At 47.7% G+C, this 17,057-nt stretch overlaps 2 protein-coding genes across 2 annotated transcripts; both read left to right on the plus strand.

The window, feature by feature from the left end:
* Window positions 1-277: 277 nt before the first annotated feature.
* On the plus strand, window positions 278-8,895 carry LOC149306641 (actin, gamma-enteric smooth muscle). The gene is made up of 9 exons (XM_089537387.1): window positions 278-372; window positions 2,309-2,471; window positions 3,264-3,392; window positions 4,551-4,661; window positions 4,972-5,056; window positions 5,853-6,014; window positions 6,409-6,600; window positions 7,418-7,599; window positions 8,649-8,895. Exons 2-9 carry the CDS (start codon window positions 2,346-2,348, stop codon window positions 8,790-8,792), a joined length of 1,131 nt encoding a protein of 376 aa, XP_089393513.1. The 5' UTR covers window positions 278-372; window positions 2,309-2,345; the 3' UTR covers window positions 8,793-8,895.
* Window positions 8,896-10,019: 1,124 nt separating this feature from the next.
* On the plus strand, window positions 10,020-16,233 carry DGUOK (deoxyguanosine kinase). The gene is made up of 7 exons (XM_089537655.1): window positions 10,020-10,098; window positions 10,718-10,833; window positions 11,896-12,086; window positions 12,633-12,780; window positions 13,294-13,409; window positions 13,761-13,860; window positions 14,063-16,233. The coding sequence occupies exons 1-7, from the start codon at window positions 10,038-10,040 to the stop codon at window positions 14,126-14,128; spliced, it is 798 nt and encodes a 265-aa protein (XP_089393781.1). The 5' UTR covers window positions 10,020-10,037; the 3' UTR covers window positions 14,129-16,233.
* The last annotated feature ends 824 nt before the right edge of the window (window positions 16,234-17,057 follow it).

Consider the following 17,057-nt stretch of genomic DNA (forward strand, 5'->3'; position numbering starts at 1 on the left):
TCTCCTCCTTCCCTGAAGCCGAGGCCACTTCCTTCCTCATCTGTGGCATATAAGGACTTGCCCCCCGATTGTTTACTCAAGTGCAGCAAAAAAGGAGCACATTCACAAATGAGGCGTTGCTGCCCAACTTTTTTCCCCTCCCTGCATACATTTTTCTTACAATAATAATTCACCGGACTCCCTTCTACCGTCGGCCGAAGGTCAATATAATGAAATAAAAGCCCTTATATGGCTAATACACTATCCGCTGGCCTTTTAAGGACCTCGGTTGGGGGAAGATCCGCCTCTGGGGTTTTATAGTCTCACTGGTATTTATACCAAAGGCATCACCAGAACAGAGTCCCCGAGGAAAAGAGCTTTCCAGTGTAAAGGGTGAGTAACCGCAGAAAGGTTTTGCGAGCACAAACAGTGGATGCGGAGGGAAGCATGCCATCTGGGGCAATGCGAGAGTCCTGGCATGGCATTGTTGATGCTTAAAGGTCTGTGACTGCTTAGCCAGACCTGGATTGCACCTGAAAATTGCTCCTTTGGGTGGATGGGAGGCTGGGATACAAGGATGCATTGAGAAAGGATGGCTGGTTTTCTGTGCTTGGCTTTGAGCTTCTTCCCCAAATGGTCCTGGGGGACTTTTGAGGCTAAACAGCTGTGAGATAGATATTCAATTAAAGAGCTTGCCTCTGTCTGGTGCATGCCTTGGGCTTTTGTGCATGAGTTGTGGAAGGAATGAGAAATCCCAGAACGGTGCGCTTGCTGTAACCTGGATGCCTCTTTTTCTCTTGCAAACTGCTGTGAAGGCTGTGCTTTGCAAACTTTACAACCAGGGCCTTGAGATTAAAACTTTGTGCAGTTTGGAAACGGCTCTTAAGGACAGTTGTGAGATTTACGCTGTTGCCTCTGCAAGACCATTTGAGATGGTTTGGCCACATGTTATTGATCCCATCCATGCATTTGTGTTGGTTTCTGAAATCAGGAGCAGCTGTTCTTAAGATAACCTCCACATTCAAAAGAATGTTCATTCCGTAGATTTGGAGGGACGGTCCGGGGAGGGGCCTTTTTTCCTCTGCTTGCAAACCAGGGTCTGGCAAAATCACTTCCATTTTTGGGAAAAACCCTGTGATGTACCTCATGTTTCTGTTTACTCTCGTCCAGATGGGAGTGGTGTGTCACGCTTCTGCTCCGTGATTCATGCTTGTTGTAGCTTTTGGGATGAGCAGAGAGATCAAAGGATGCTGCACACATACAGCCCCAAAGGGAGCTTTCAGACATTTCCAGATCACAGGGGTTGTGTATGACAAAAAGAGAGAGGAAAGTGCCAAGTTCATGCAAAGTTGATGCTTTCCTCCCCAGGAAAGCCAATCTGAAATGAAACAACAGTCAGCAGAGAATCAAGGCAACCAAACCCTCAGAATTGTGCCATTCTATTGAGGCAGAGTTTAATTTGAGATTTAAGGTTCATCTGCACTGGGTAATTAATGCAGTTTGACACCACTTTAACTGCCATGGCTCCATCCTATGGAATCTGGGATCTGTATGGGGAGGCAGAGGGGAGCCATCGATGGCAATTATGTGGTCCTCCAGACATTATTGGACTTTGTCTCCCAGTATTCCTCATTGTTGGCTATGCTGGTTAGGGGCTGCTGGGAGTTGCACTCCAAGAACATCTGGAGAGGTGCATGAGTCAAATGAGTTGGTGCAGTGGTTTAGTGGGATGCTAAACTGCCAGGACATTTTGGCTGGTGGCGGCACAGGTTTACTTTGCTGCACCCCTAGCATTGTTCTACCCATTGAGTATTGTCCTTCTTGGGATCACCAACCCTGAAACCCCCTGCGTTCTGGGAATTGCAGTCCAAAGAAAGGAACTGTTCCCAAGCCCTGGCCTTTTGTTTCACAGCAGTTGCACATAAACATGTCTCATTCCTTTTGAGGCTTTTTCTGCTTGTAATCTTGGACAGAGCTTCAAAAGTATTAAAAGTCCAAGAGGACAGGTTCGTTAGGAGCCAATCGATTATTGGCTTAATAATAATTGGCTTGGGCACAATTACTAGATTCTAAAGTAAAGCAGACCCATTGAACCAGTGGTATTTACCTGTTGACGGACCTCTTAGCAATGCATTCAAGGGGTCCAGCCAAGCTGGGACAAGCAACCAGATTGGGGATGAGCTTGGAAATCCTGGGGCTGGGGATCCTGTCCCACCTTGACAATGGTGAGGCGTGCTGGGACTTGCAGTCCAACTGCATTGGGAGGGCTGCAGCATTTGCACCATGGGCTTCCTCCTAACCCTGCCTCTTCCCTTTGCCTCCCTTCCAGCCCTCTGCATCCGAACACAACCGCCTCCGATCTCAACATGTGCGAAGAGGAGACAACCGCCCTCGTTTGCGACAACGGCTCCGGTCTTTGCAAGGCTGGGTTTGCTGGCGACGATGCCCCCCGTGCCGTCTTCCCATCCATCGTGGGTCGCCCCCGTCACCAGGTTTGTCTGCCTGAGCTTCCCTTCTCCGTGATGGCATCAATTCATGCAAACAGCAGCTGCAGGCAATGTTGACTAATGGCTTCCCTGTCAGTGGGATTTGAATCCACTCTGGCTTTTAGTCCAAACATTCAAGGAGCGGTCCCTGAGGCCCAACAAGTTTTATCTCTCATCTCTCTATTGCTTTATTTACATTCTGTTCCTCCCCCAAATCTGGCAGCCAAGATTCAGCACTATGGATAGATCCTTTAAATTTCACTCTAAAGCCCATGATGGATTCACCATTCCGCTGACATGGAAGCAGTAGTTTGCTATTGGCTCCTTAGAAAGCCATGGAAAAAGGTTTTTCTTTTGAAAACTACAATTTGCGGAGATTGTTCAGGCACCTTCTTTTCAGAAACTTAAAAGGACAAATAACATATACACATATTACAACAATCCACATTTAAAATCCATCATTTCATAGAATTCACATTATAAAAATTTAGATGTGTATTTTAACTGATGTGTTTTAACTGATATTGTTTATCTGTTGATTGTTGTAGTTACCCACCTTAATCTATGGGGAGATATTAATATTATTAATAATAGTAGTAGTAGTAGTAGTAGCAGCAGCAGCAAAAGGACAGATGAGTGAGCAATGCTGAAGGGATGAAGAAGGGGATCTGAGCCACTGGTGGTTGTTTGTGTGTTTGGGGTGGGACAGATGGTCCATAAATGTCTTTTCTCTCCCCGAATGCCTTCTGTCTTTGGAGGGACAGACCCAGGAGTTGGCTTGTTTTCTTGGTTCTCCAGGGTGTGATGGTGGGCATGGGCCAGAAAGACAGCTACGTTGGGGACGAGGCCCAAAGCAAGAGAGGAATCCTGACCCTCAAGTACCCCATTGAGCACGGCATCATCACCAACTGGGACGACATGGAGAAGGTGCGCTGAGCAACTCTGCCTCTCTTTCATAGACTCTCTTTTTAAATCCAAGGGTGGTTTTGTGTTAAAAATAGCCTTAAGGGAACTAAATACATTGGCCTATTTCTTATGGCTGCACCTGACTAAAGTAACCCCACTGAATGCATTGGATTTCTTGAGCTGTTGGCTCACATCATTCAACAGTTGATTTGATGGGTCTCCTCTAGTGAGGACTTACTAACAGGATTCTGGAGCCTGTGAGATTATCAATCATCTCCTCTAGTGATTGATAATCTCACAGGTTCCAAAGAGGAAGGTTCCACCTAAACACCAAAAACCATCTGAGAAAATGCAAGCCTGTGACATACATCATCATTTTATCATTTTTCTTTCTCCTGTATGATTCTTAATCTCTTATGAAGATGCCTGTGGAGCTTCAAAAGCTTGCATCATGTATTTTGTGCATTTTTGTTAGCCAATTAAAGGTATCCCTGTTTTGTGGAGTTTGGATGTCATAGTAATTTGTTATATGGCCAACACGGCTACCACTGGATATGCTTGGCATTGAGGCTGTGAATCCATTCTAGATTTAGTCTGAACTTCAAAGGTGCTAACTGAGATACCGATCTCTGTGTTCAAACACATATTAGGATGTAGTTCAGAACAGCAATTGTGGCAACACTTCACACTTTTGTATTTCATGCACCATGTTGCTTTTGGGGTTTTGCATGCTCAGAGAAGCTCCTGAGGCACCAGGGCTAAATATTGCGGTATTGTTGCTCTCAGAGGTGCTTTCACATAAGAGAAAAGAGTGATGTTAAACGGCAATGAAGGGGTAATCCTTAGAAAGATGCAGTTAGACTACTGGAGAAGGTGGTGGGATCTCCTTTCCTGGAGGATGTCAGGGGATGCTCTAGGTGTGGAATCCCTGCACTGCCCCAAGGGTTGGATTAGATGATCCTTGGTGATCCTTTCCAATAGTACAGCACTGTGAAGATGGTGGACTTTCCTTATAAACAGAGGTTGGATGGCTATCTTCTAGGGATTCTTTAGCCATTTATTATTATCCTGGCGGAGGGTTGGGCTACAGGACCTCTGGGGTTCCTATCCTAGTCTTTGATTCTTTGACCCAAAGCCCAGCAGCATGGCAGGAAACTCTTCTTTGTTCATTTTGTCCAGATCTGGCACCATTCGTTCTACAATGAACTGCGGGTGGCTCCCGAGGAACACCCCACACTTCTCACAGAGGCGCCCCTGAACCCCAAGGCAAACCGGGAAAAGATGACACAGGTAAGGCCTCCCATCCTCCTCATTCTCTTCCTGCTAATGATGATGATGATGAAGAGCAAAGGGGGAGCTCACCTCCTTTAACATTCTCTGCAGGAAAGGTGATGATGATGCCTCCTGTCCTAGCAGCCAAGCAATGCAAGGAGAGGTTGGGGGTCAGACCCACTTTTAGGGTATAACAATCTCTGTGGGACTGTGGTTTGCCTTCCCCTTTCCTTGAGGTCCAAGTTCAGAAGATGCTTCAAAGTGGACTCCAGGCTCTTCTGTCCAGCCCTTTGCAGAGCCACTTAATTCTTCTCCTTTCCTCTCCTAGATTATGTTTGAAACCTTCAATGTCCCTGCCATGTACGTCGCGATCCAAGCCGTCTTGTCCCTTTATGCATCTGGCCGTACCACTGGTAAGAGAAACCTCACTTGTTCCTTTGTTTGGTGCTCAGAATCATGGGTTTTGTGTAAATTGGTAAAACCTGAAGCTAATTTGGAGAGGAAACTCTTAACTGAGATATAATTTGCCAACCTACTAGGGAAGCTGGTTTGTGCCTTTCGGAAAGTGGATTCTGCTGACAGGACTCTGTCTGTACTTTAGACTTTGTCTGGTTTTTAATAGTTATTCTTTATTCCATGGGAACTAGTTTTTGGCAGGCATGGTGGGTAGTTCAGTTATTGCAGAGTGGATTCAACCCTCAGTTTTAACAGCAGGCTCCCCCAGGCTGAATCTGCACTGCAGAATTAATGCAGTTTGACACCTCTTTACCTGCCATGGCTTCATCCTACGGTATCCTGGGATTCATAGTTTGTTGTAGCACCAGCTCTCTCTGACAGAGAAGGCTTAGTATCTCACCAAACTACAATCCCCGCATAGCGTTGATTGTAGTGGGGTCAAACTGTATTATTTGTGCAGTGCAGATGCAGCTCAAGTCTTCAGTCCTCCAGAAGTTAAAGATGCTATCCAAATGCTGAAATCTATGTTGGGAAACAACATTCAGCGCACGAACAGCTCTTGAACCACTTGGAGGTGTTGCTAATATTTGGAGCAGCTGTGGCCAAGGCCTCTGCTAAAACTGATCCACAATAACAGATCCACCAACTGTGCCTAGTATTATTTTTATTTCTTTATTGCATTGCAAGATCAAAGGAAAGGCCTAGTATTCTTGACTTCTCAAATCTCTTTTTCCCCTCCCTGCTTGTCTCTAGGCATCGTTCTGGACTCCGGGGACGGCGTCACACACAACGTGCCCATCTACGAAGGCTATGCCCTGCCCCACGCCATCATGCGCCTGGACCTGGCTGGCCGAGACCTGACCGACTACCTCATGAAGATCCTCACAGAGCGGGGCTACTCCTTCGTCACCACCGGTAAGGGAGGACGGGAGCCATGGGCAGCCGGTTGATCCGTGTCGCTAGAACAGTGAATCCATCCCAGGTTTGGATAAAAGTGCTGTCTAGGATGCATCCTTGGGGTCACTGTAAGTTGGAAATGACTTTAAGGCAAACAACAGCAACAACAACATATAGGATGTGGCCTACTAAGACCCAGGGTCTCTTGGTGGAAGTAACAGTCATTAAGCCAAAAAAATTTAAATCCTTAAGCCTTTCCCGTATCCTCCTGCCCAAAGGTTGAGGTCTGTGGGTGGGAAGGGCTCCTCCTTTGTGTCCCTCCATCTCTGCCATCTGTGACCCCTCCAGCTCATCCCCCATAGTTGGGCTACTACTTCTGGAACGTAACCCACTTGTCGTCTCTCCTTTGTAGCTGAGAGAGAAATTGTGCGTGACATCAAGGAGAAGCTGTGCTATGTGGCTCTGGACTTTGAGAACGAGATGGCCACAGCCGCCTCCTCCTCTTCCCTGGAGAAGAGCTATGAGCTGCCGGACGGTCAGGTCATCACCATTGGCAATGAGCGGTTCCGTTGTCCCGAGACCCTCTTCCAGCCGTCCTTCATTGGTGAGTGACCCCATACCCTCGGGAGGAAAACCAGAGTCCTCCTGGAATCCGTATGGACTGAAGGGACTCAGAAAGGCTACCTAGTCTGTCCTCTTGCTAATGCAGAGCTCCAGTGCCCTTGAATGAGTGATAGCCATCCAACCTCTGCTTGGAAACCTCCAGCAAAAGGAAGCCCAGTAACTTCTGAAGGAATCCATTCTGCTGCAAAACAGCAACGTTCTTTTAAATGTTTAGTCAGGATCTCCCTTCCTCTAGTTCGAATCTGTTGTTTCAGGTCCAACTTCTGGAGCAGCAGAAAGAGTTCTTGCTCCATCTTCCTCAAGAAGGCAGCCCTATTTGAAGATGGCTCTCTCACATTCCCTCTCTGGCTGCTGCCACACTGCAGAGTTAATCCAGTTTGGCACTGCTTTAATGGCCCTGGCTCCATCCCATGGAATCCTGGGATTGTTATTGTGGCAACTCTCTTGATTGGGGCTGGGGGGGAGGCTTATAACTCTTGACTTAATTTTAACAGTTGTCCCAGCTAGATTTCCCACGCCTGCTCCTGAGTTCTTCTCTTTTCACCAAGAAACTACCAAAGAGGAGAATAAAAGCCAAAATAGTTGCACAATATCATCCTAAACTTCAGCTAGACTCTCGCAACCATTGGCCCTCTGGATGTTTTGGACTTCAACTCCCAGCATCCCTAATCCATAGCCCTACCAGCTGGGGTTTTCTGGGAGCTGAAATGCCAAACCTCTTTATGACCAAAGGACTGGTCTGGAAGGACCTGGAATCATCCTCCCATCTTAGAGCTTGTACCTTTCCCTCCTGCCAGGGATGGAGTCTGCAGGCATCCACGAGACAACGTACAATTCCATCATGAAGTGCGACATCGACATCCGCAAAGACCTCTACGCCAACAACGTCCTTTCCGGAGGCACCACCATGTACCCAGGCATTGCGGACAGGATGCAGAAGGAAATCACAGCCTTGGCGCCCAGCACCATGAAGATCAAGGCAAGTCTAGCCCTGCTTGCATTTAGTGTTGTGTTGTGCAGTTGCTTTCTCCTGCCCCATTAGCAGTGCCATATCTATGGCTTGGAGCATCTTCTCCAATCCTCAGGGTGAGAAGAAGGAATCGCAGGGTAGGAGCACAGTCTTGAAAATTGTGTATTCTTATACAATTCCCTATTGGGTTAGACTTGGGGTTGCTTTTTAAAATTTGGAGTACTCTGCAGCTGTGATGGATGTTTAATGTGTGATGTTTAACGATATCGCCAGGGGTTGCCCCAGAATTTGACGTTAGGATATAGGGTTTTATATGGGATGGGTATTGTGATTTTATTGTGGTTTTAATATTTGTAATTTTATAGTGTTTTTAGCTGAGGTTTTATTTTTTATTTTTTAAAATGGTTATTGTGAGCAGCCTTGGGTCCCTTTGGGGAGAAAGGCGGGATAGGGATTAAATACATAAAATCATTGATCACTATAGGGCCTATCCTACAAGATCTGTGCCTATCCCATTCCCATAGGCAAACCTATCGTGGGGTTTCTTGCCAAGATTTGTTCAGAGGAGGCTTGCCATTGCTTTAATATCTTATCACAATGATTCCCAAACTTTGGTCCTCCAGATGTTTTGGACTTCAGCTCCCAGAATTCCTGACCATTGGGGCTTCTGGGCGTTGAAGTCCAAAACCCTTGAAGGAGTAAAGTCTGGGAATCCCTGATAATGACCCTATAAACTTGTCTTCATTAGAGATGTGGGACATCAATGCATTTCTCCCAGTGCGTTGTTGTATATTTGGTGTGCGACTCCGGTTTTTTGCGTGGTGCTTCTTGTTCGAAGTATCTGCACAAAGGCTGCACGCACACTGGAGAGGTAAACTGCTTTGGCACTGCTTTAACTGCCCTGGCTCCAGGCTATGGAATTCTGGGAGTTGGAGTTTGTTGTGGGGCCCAGAGCGGAGCCAACCCAGTTTATCTCTCCAGTGTGCAATGAGTAAATGTGCGCCAGCCTGGTTTCTTCCAAGTCCTTGACCCTGTTTCTTCCCAAATGCCTTTGGCAGATCATTGCTCCTCCTGAGCGCAAGTATTCGGTGTGGATCGGCGGCTCCATCTTGGCCTCGCTCTCCACTTTCCAGCAGATGTGGATCAGCAAACCGGAGTACGACGAAGCCGGACCGTCCATCGTCCACCGGAAGTGCTTCTAAGAGACGGACGCTTCCCCGGAACGGAGAGGCCTTCCCTTCCTCCTTTTGCAGCTCTTCCTGACCCTTCCCTTCATGAAAAGCATTAAAAAGCGTTTTTTCAAGCCACAGTTGTCCATGCCTCTTTTGTAGGGATTGCAAATCCAGGTCGATTCCATTCTGGGATGAAGTATTGACTGGTTTAATCAGTTTTCTCCCTCTGCTGAGAAAGTCCTTGCAAATGCACAGCGTTCAGTTCAGCTGCACAAAACAAACAAACAAACAAGCAAACAAAGCCCCATGCAACTTTTTCCTTCAGGCAACATGGTTTTCTGCAATGAAAAGACTTTTCCTGCGCATCCTGTTTTGTATGATATTGTACTGATATTGCATTTTATTGTAAGCCGATCATTCAGAGGAGCAGGATATAAATAAATATTATTATTGTAAAAATAAAATAATAATATAATAAAAATAATAACAATTAATAATATCCTGGGTTTCTAGGGCTGAGCCAGGATTCGAACCCTGGACTCCAGAGTCCAAGGCTGTATCCACACTGGAGCAATAATCTGGTTTGGAACCGCTTTAACCCTTTCTGGCTGAAGGCTATGGAATTCTGGGAGTATGTTGCGGGGCCTTCCTTCCTTAAGCTCTGCTCCTCTCTGGGCCCACAACAAACTCCAACTCCCAGAATTCCATAGCCTTCAGCCACAGAGGGTTAAAGCGGTGCCAAACAGGGCTAATTCTCCAGTGTGGACACAGCCCTAGTCCAACACTCCAGCCACTGCACCACACTGCCTCTCATAACAGCACTACTATACTAGCTGCAATGAATTTCAATGAATTCATCACTGGCACTATTTAAATTGACTAGCATCAGTGCCATTCCCTATTCATCTTGCAAAGAGCTTTTTTTAAAAATATCATTGGGGGACTGCAGGTCCCAGAATCCCCAGAGGGCCATGTTGGTTGGAGGGAGGGGGGTTCTGGGACCTGTAGTCCAAAGGGAAAAAGATGGAGCTTTGGAAGCTCTGATACCCCTAAGAGATAAGGCTGGAGGTCTACTGGAGCGCGCCTCGACTTCTGGTGCTGCGACGACGTCAGTCTGCGCGCGCAGCTTCCCGTCTGTCTCTTGCCCCGCAAATGGCTGCCTCCGTTTTGTTGTTCCCTCAACAAAAGAGCCGAAGCCCTTTGGGCTGGGCTGCTGCCGCTGCCGCCGCCAGTGTCTGCGCATGCGCAGTGGCCCGCCGCCGGGGGCCGGTCAAGATGGCGGCGGGCGTTCGCTGTATGGAGGCCGGCAGGAGACTCTCGGTCGAAGGAAATATCGGTGAGGGGAGGCGGAGGGGCCCAAGGGGCAGTTTGTAATGGGATGGAGCCCCTCTCCTCAAACCCTGAACGGCTGGAGGGGCGGAATGGCGAGGAAGGCACTCTGCACATGCCCAGAGGCCCTCAGGAGGGCTTGCCTTTGGCTCGTCCCAGGGCTCACGCAACTCTTCCCCCAGAGACTCCGACTGCTATCTCAATACTAATGAAGGCTTCGTGTAGTACCTTTGGCACTAAGTGGAAGAAAGCAGTTGGCAGCGTGAGCTTCCTAGGCTTGGGTCCACTTCCTCAGATGCATTTGCTGTCAGCCCTCTGCGTCCGAAAAGGCTCTCTCCTTAAAGCTGGTGCCCGTAAAATACTGAGAAAGTAGCCTGCAGAAACCCCAAATTGGGGCAGAGAGAGCAGCAGCTCTGAGGGTGGCCAAGGGCTTGAAAGGTGGCCTTCCTTCTTCCCAAGGGCTCCGGAGAGTGGGCTTGACGGTCACTCCTGCTGCAGCCTCACGGCATGAAAAGCCAAGCCCATCCTCAGGACTGTCACACAGGCCTTTCAGCCCCAAAACAACCAAGAAGCCCCTTTTCAGAGCAGGAATGTGGCTGACTGCATCCTCTCTTCTTCCCTTCCAGCTGTGGGGAAATCCACTTTCGTGAGGCTGCTCCGCAAAGCCTTCCCCGAGTGGCGCATGACTCCTGAACCCGTCTCCAAGTGGCAGAAGGTCCAAGCCGCCGCCGGTCTGCCTCCGGTGAGTGTGGATAAGTCTGGAGAGACGACACAAAGCCTTCCAGCTTTGCAAGAGTAGCCTGGTTCAAGATTTTGTGTTTGATTGTGCGACTTGCACACTGGAGCATTGCTGAGCTGCTCCCTTTGCCTCACAAGAGAATCCGAAATGACCAGAAGGCTAGCTTTGATAAAAGAGGACAGAGCCACTTGGGATCTTCTGCAGCCACAAAAGAGTTGCAGGGTTGTGTGTGGATCTTGTGCTGGAGGTGTGTATTCAGCCTAGAGGGTTGTGACAAGGCTGTGTGTGGTCTGTCAGGGCCATTGGGTTAAGCACCGCATCTGCATTTCTTTACTTCTGCAGAGCAGGATGTTGGTTCACCCTGCTTAGGGCTATTTCAATATGCAGCCTATTCTCTTAGCTCTTGTTTCTCTTCCTTGGACCTATGCTGTCCATACTTTGAGGCTGGCACCGTGTGCTGTTGGTTCTCTTTCAGCCCAGGTTAGCCCTCGGAATACCAGGCGCTAGAGGCCCTGCTTCAGAGGAAGGCCTGGCAAAGCCACCTCTGAGGAGGATTCTAAGGAAACCCTTTGAAATTTATGGGGTGGCTGTAATTCAACAGGCAACTCAAAGGCACATACACACATAGGCCGAAATGCTCTAATGGCACCAGATTCCATCCGATCTTGGAAACCAAGCAGGGTCATCCCTAGTTATTCTTCAGATGGGAGACAGTCACTGAGTACCAGATGCTGGAGGCTCTGTTTCAGAGGAAGGAACTGGTAAACCCACCTCTGAGTATTCCTGGCCTAGGAAAACCCTCTGAAAAATCAATGGGGTTGCTATAAGGTGACCAGCAACTTGAAGGCTGATGCACACTCATACATGTAAAGACCCCAAAGGCACCAGTTCTTGTCCCAAGAAAACCCACTGCAATTCATGGGGTCGCCATAGGTTAACAGGCACCTTGAAAACACTTTAAGCCATAAATATGGGAATATAATTAAGAAGGGAATTCCAGGGGTGCCCAGACAGACTCTGCTGCTTCTGTCTTGCTCTTAAGTGCTTGCCTTTCTAATTCCCCAGCAGGCCCCCAGTTCTCAGAGCGTTGGGAACCTGCTCCAGATGGTCTACCAGGAGCCCACGCGCTGGGCCTACACCTTCCAGACCTACTCCTGCCTAAGCCGACTCAAGGCCCAACTGGAGCCTCTGCCCGCCAAGTCCCCAAATGCCCAGGAGCTGGTGCAGGTTTTTGAGAGATCCATCTATAGTGACAGGTATGGTAACAGAAGTATTTTTATTCTGTGGTGGTGCAGATCATGGAGCAAGTGTCAGGGCCGCAAACACAAGGAGAAAGAGAATTTTCCCAACTCCACATCCAGCTGGGGATATGAAGGCCAGGTGGAAGGGATGGGAAAATTGGGGGAAAGGGGTATTTTCCCCAAGGGTTTTTTGTTTTCCAGTGCTAAGGAATCCTGGGAATTGTAGTTAATTTTGTCACCAGAGCTCTCTGACAAAGAAGAAAAACGTCTCACAAAACTACACTGCCTAGAATTTCCTAGCATTGAACCAGTGGTCTCAAACTGGATTATTTCTGCCGTGTGTTTTGGACCAATGTGTTTCCTTTGGCTCGACTGCACCAGGATGTGGTTTAGGATCACACATGGATTTATTGTGCTCCGGAAAGTTGCCTTGTTTGGGTTGGCGCCTTTACCTGCCTGGTCCTAAGACTGTCTTGACTTACCTGAGACTCTCCTGGCTTGGCTGTTGTTTTGCAGAAGCTAAGCATAACCGGTACCACTTTTGCTTCCCCTCTCTCCCAGGTATGTCTTTGCAAAAAATCTCTTTGAGATTGGCCACCTGGCAGAGACGGAGTGGATCATCTACCAGGACTGGCACTCCTTTCTCCTGCAAGCATTTGAGGATCAGCTTAGCCTGCATGGCTTCCTGTATCTCCGGGCGCCTCCAGAGGTAATTGAAAATACACCAAGTAATAGGTCAATATGGCCATTGGCTCCATTCTCATTCCCAGTATTCCATCCGATGTTGCCATAGCAGATACAGTGGAATCATAGCACTACAACTGTGGTGTTGGCTCAAGAGACCTGCTTATGGAAGAGACTGCCTTCTGCATATCTTTCTGAGTTGTTGTTCCAGCCTCAGAGCCTTTCTTCTCATTAGATGGAGGCAGGTCATTCTATGGTTGTTGGATCATCACAGAACTATCTGTTAATGGCACACTGTGTGAGACCTCTTTTCAGTCAGCTGGAAAGGTTGCCCAAAACAAGGACTTGTGGTGTTGGATTATGTGTGCTCCCTCTGTGCAGCCAGCTTTTATTCCTCTATGTGCTAACAGGTCCTTCTCAGGCCTCCTGTTTCAATGTGGGCCACATGGGAAGCCTTAATGGATTGAGGAACCACAGGTGGGCCATGGGGAGTGTTGGAATGGTCCTCAAGTACCTTTTTTCTCTGCCTCCATTTCAGATCTGCCTGGAGAGGTTGCGCCGGAGAGCAAGGCCTGAAGAGGATGGGGTTCAGCTGCACTACCTGGAGCAACTTCACACACAACATGAAAACTGGCTGGTGAAGAAGATCACCAAGTGAGTACCTGGTCTGTCTTTCTCTCGCTCTCTCTTTGTGTTTCACAGGTATGTGGGCCCTCTCCCACATCCTCCAATGACAAATTGCCCTGACTGATGGAATACAAGAGGAGCCTCCTCCCAAGCAGACTTTGAGGTGAAATAGTTTTAAATGCTCAGCATAACTAGAGAGTTTTCACACATCTCTCCTGAATCTTCTTTGCTTCCGGGACAAAGCAGGTTACAGTTCCAAACACATGCAGGGGAGGTCACTCAAGGAGGTGAGCCAAACTACACAGTACAAATAAAGTCAAAGGATGGATGGTGCAGTCTAAAGAACTGAGCAGAGAGCATTCCCATTTTCCTCCACAGGATCCATTCTCAGAACGTAAGGGATGCTCCTGTCTTGCTGCTTGATGTCACAAAAGATTTTGAGAGTGATCCAAAGGAGCAAGGAAGGCTCATGAGCCAGGTGAGATGATCCCCAAAGCTCAGGTTCAGTGACATGTTTTTAAAATGACGTATAAGCATGAATTTTCTGACAACAGAAAGTTCACTGTTGGTTGGCCCAGTTCAGTTCCTCTTATTTCTTGGGCCTTGAGTGAACACAGCGACTGAACATACATTTACTTGTGAGTTTCTTTCTGTGAAAGTGCCCTTCCCCTTTCCCACAGGTGAAGTTGTTTCTGAAGTCCCTCTGCCCAGAGGCCCTGCCGTCTGCCTCTGCTGCGGCTTCCTAGTGAGAAACTTGTCCTGGGAGCAAATTACCCTGAACTGCTTACTGGCTTGGTGGGGAAAATGTCAGTTTCATTCACCCTGGGAGACCAAGCCCATCAGGAATGAAGAATTTGGGGAGGCTGGAGGGAGCCCCAAGTCCTTGGTGTAGCATACGAGAATCATGAGAACAAACACACCCTTCATTGGCTATGGAATTCCAGGATTCCCTGGGAATAATGGGGAGGTTGAGGTCCTGTGGCATGAAGGGTACTTTTGTATAGATTGGGTCAGTTGGGCCCATCCTGGGTTGTAACACAGTCTCTGTGCAGCCTTTTGCTTTGACATGGATGCAAGGTGATTATGGAGGTACTCTGCCAGGAGAGAGATCGCTGGTTCCTTTAATACAATATTTGGACTTATTTTGGGGGGTTCCAGAATTCCAGAGCATTGGCCATATTGGCTGGGGCTTCTGGGGAATGAAACATCAGGCAGACCAAAGGTTGAAAACCATTGCTTTAATGGATCTGGCCGCTGGAAGATCTGTCCCCTGCATTACTGACCTCTGGCCACAGTGGTTCGCTTCTGCTATACCTGGACTTTGGGAGAAGAGACGTGTGTGACATCCCTCAACCCCTGTTGCCCAGTGTGACCTGGAATTGTGGCACAGTATCTCATGTGCATTACCACTGTTTATTTAAAAAATAGCTTCCTACCACGTATGCGTGGGGGCTTCTGGATGTCCCTAGGAACTGCCGTAAAGAGACAGTGGGAGTGGATGGGCAATCATGGAGTGGAGGGGATTTGGTGGGGTGCCTGGTTTCTGTTTATTTGCACTTTCCCATTGTTCTGTGCACTGGAAGTGTCCATCCTGGAGGAAGCAATGAAGAGCCACTTAACGCTCAGACCATTCAGGGACCAAAAGAATTTGCAGCATGTCGTGTCGTTGTAGAGTTTGTTGTCTTGCGTCAGTGGAGATGCAGCAAGTATCACAGAAGGAGCTGGTTGGCTAAGCAACTTAGTGTTTCAAGGAGCTTTCCTTCCCCTCCCAAAAAGGTTGTGTACATAACAGAAGTCTTCAGGGTGGAGGGGATGGGAATCCAGCGCATGTTGTCCCTGTCTTACTGCTCAAGTGTATGCAAGAACTCTTGTGACCTGTTTTCAACAGTGGGCAGCCTAAAGAGTGGCATTTGATGTATTCAAGACTTCAGAGCTCTGTTTTGCAAAGCTCCCTTTTCCTTAGTGGGGAATCCTTGGGGATCATTGCATGAAGTCCTTTCTGCTGCTGCTTCAGGGCCTTATCTTTCCTTCCCCTACATTGTTCTTTTAGTTTACTTTCATAGAGAGTGAGGTGTGTACCTGTGGTGTTCTGCTGGACAAATTATTTAGGTAGCAAGTTCTGGAACTAGGTAGGTATATGTGTTCAGGCTTCTGATATGATATTTGAGCAAAGCTCAGGTCTAGGTGGAAACCAGGGAATGGGTCTGATGCCTCCCTCCTGTTGTCTTACTAGTTAAAGGGCTTGGTTAAAAACCCTTTACCCTTGAGAAAGATACCCTTCAAAACTGTGTGGTTACTGTTTGCTGTGGTTGCTCTGATACGGTCAGCAGTTGGCTGTTGGAACTGGTGAAGAGATAGTGTTGCTGTTGTGGTCTTTGGGAGTGGCTGTGGCTGCTGTATCGGCTGAGGGTTGTGGTCAGCCAGTCCTAAAGCAGAGTGTGTTGGACGCTTTGATCAAAGCCTCAGAGCTCCATTCTGCAGCATCCTGGTATTTGTCAGCTGGTGAGTTACCTGGAATTGCGTTCCAAAGTGACTCTTTTTGCATGGCAGTTCAGGGAACTGAAGCTCTCTAGCTGAGCGTTTAAAAGATTACAGACCCCAGGGTTCTGTAGGAATGGAGCTGTGGCAATTTGAGTGGCATCCAGGAGCTACGTTCAAAGGCTGACTCTTTTGCCCCGGTGCTGAACCATTTCAACTGCTGCTGGAGGTGGCTGCAAGTTTCATAGGCTAATATGCTTTTCAAAGACTCACTGCACTGGAAAACGTTTTGACGGTTTTGTAGGTTCATCCTAAATTATAACGTATTGTGTCTCTAAATTAATAAAACAAATCTTTATGCAAAGATCTTGTGCAGGTTTTATTGGTGAAGAAGGTGGAGAAAGGCCGGACTGAAGAGGGCAGTTTCTGTGGTCAGCCCTATCTTGATGTAGAAAGCAAACCTGGTTTGATCTTTGGAGCAGCTGAGCTTCCGGCCCATGCTCTGTTTCTGTACTCCACTGCAGTTAAACGATCAATAGTGCAATCCTGGACATGTCTACTCTGAAGTAAGCCCCTTGACTTCATGATTTATTTTCTAAATGAGATGGCAGTCTAAATGAGTATTAGCTATTCAGGTCGAAGGGATTGTGTCCCTTAAAAAAATTACAATAGTATCTGATCTTGGATGATAAGGCAGATGAAGGGAATACAGCTGGCCCATCCCAACCATGGGGTTGCCATCTGTGGATTTGAGTAATTTAAAACATAATTTAAATATAGCAATAAAAAATGTAGCCTTCTTGCTGTGAATAAAGCCTTTAGGCAGAAATGCCATTGGTGGCTCCAAACAGATAGTGGGGCAAATCGTATTTTTAGCTTCAGATAGAGTGAATCCCATTCACTCTGTGGAACCGACATAAGTTCCTATTTGCCACATTCCCATGGGTTTAATGGGTCTGCATGTGTGCCCTTCAAGTCACCTCTTGAGTCATGGAGACTTCCCAGGGTTTTCTCAGAAATCCTCAGAGGTAGTCTTGGCAGTCCCTTCCTCTGAAATAGAGCTTGCAGTGCCTGGTATTCGTTGGCAGTTTCCCATCTGAGTCCTAACCAAGGGTGACCCTACTTAGCTACTAGTATCAGAGTATTTAGGCACCTAGGTCTCCAGTTGAGATTGAAAGTTAGGTTTAGACCCCTGGG

Source organism: Sceloporus occidentalis, unplaced genomic scaffold, assembly GCF_023333645.1.
Source record: "Sceloporus occidentalis isolate IW3139 unplaced genomic scaffold, rSceOcc1.0.p SCAF_9, whole genome shotgun sequence".
NCBI classification, from domain to species: domain Eukaryota; kingdom Metazoa; phylum Chordata; class Lepidosauria; order Squamata; family Phrynosomatidae; genus Sceloporus; species Sceloporus occidentalis.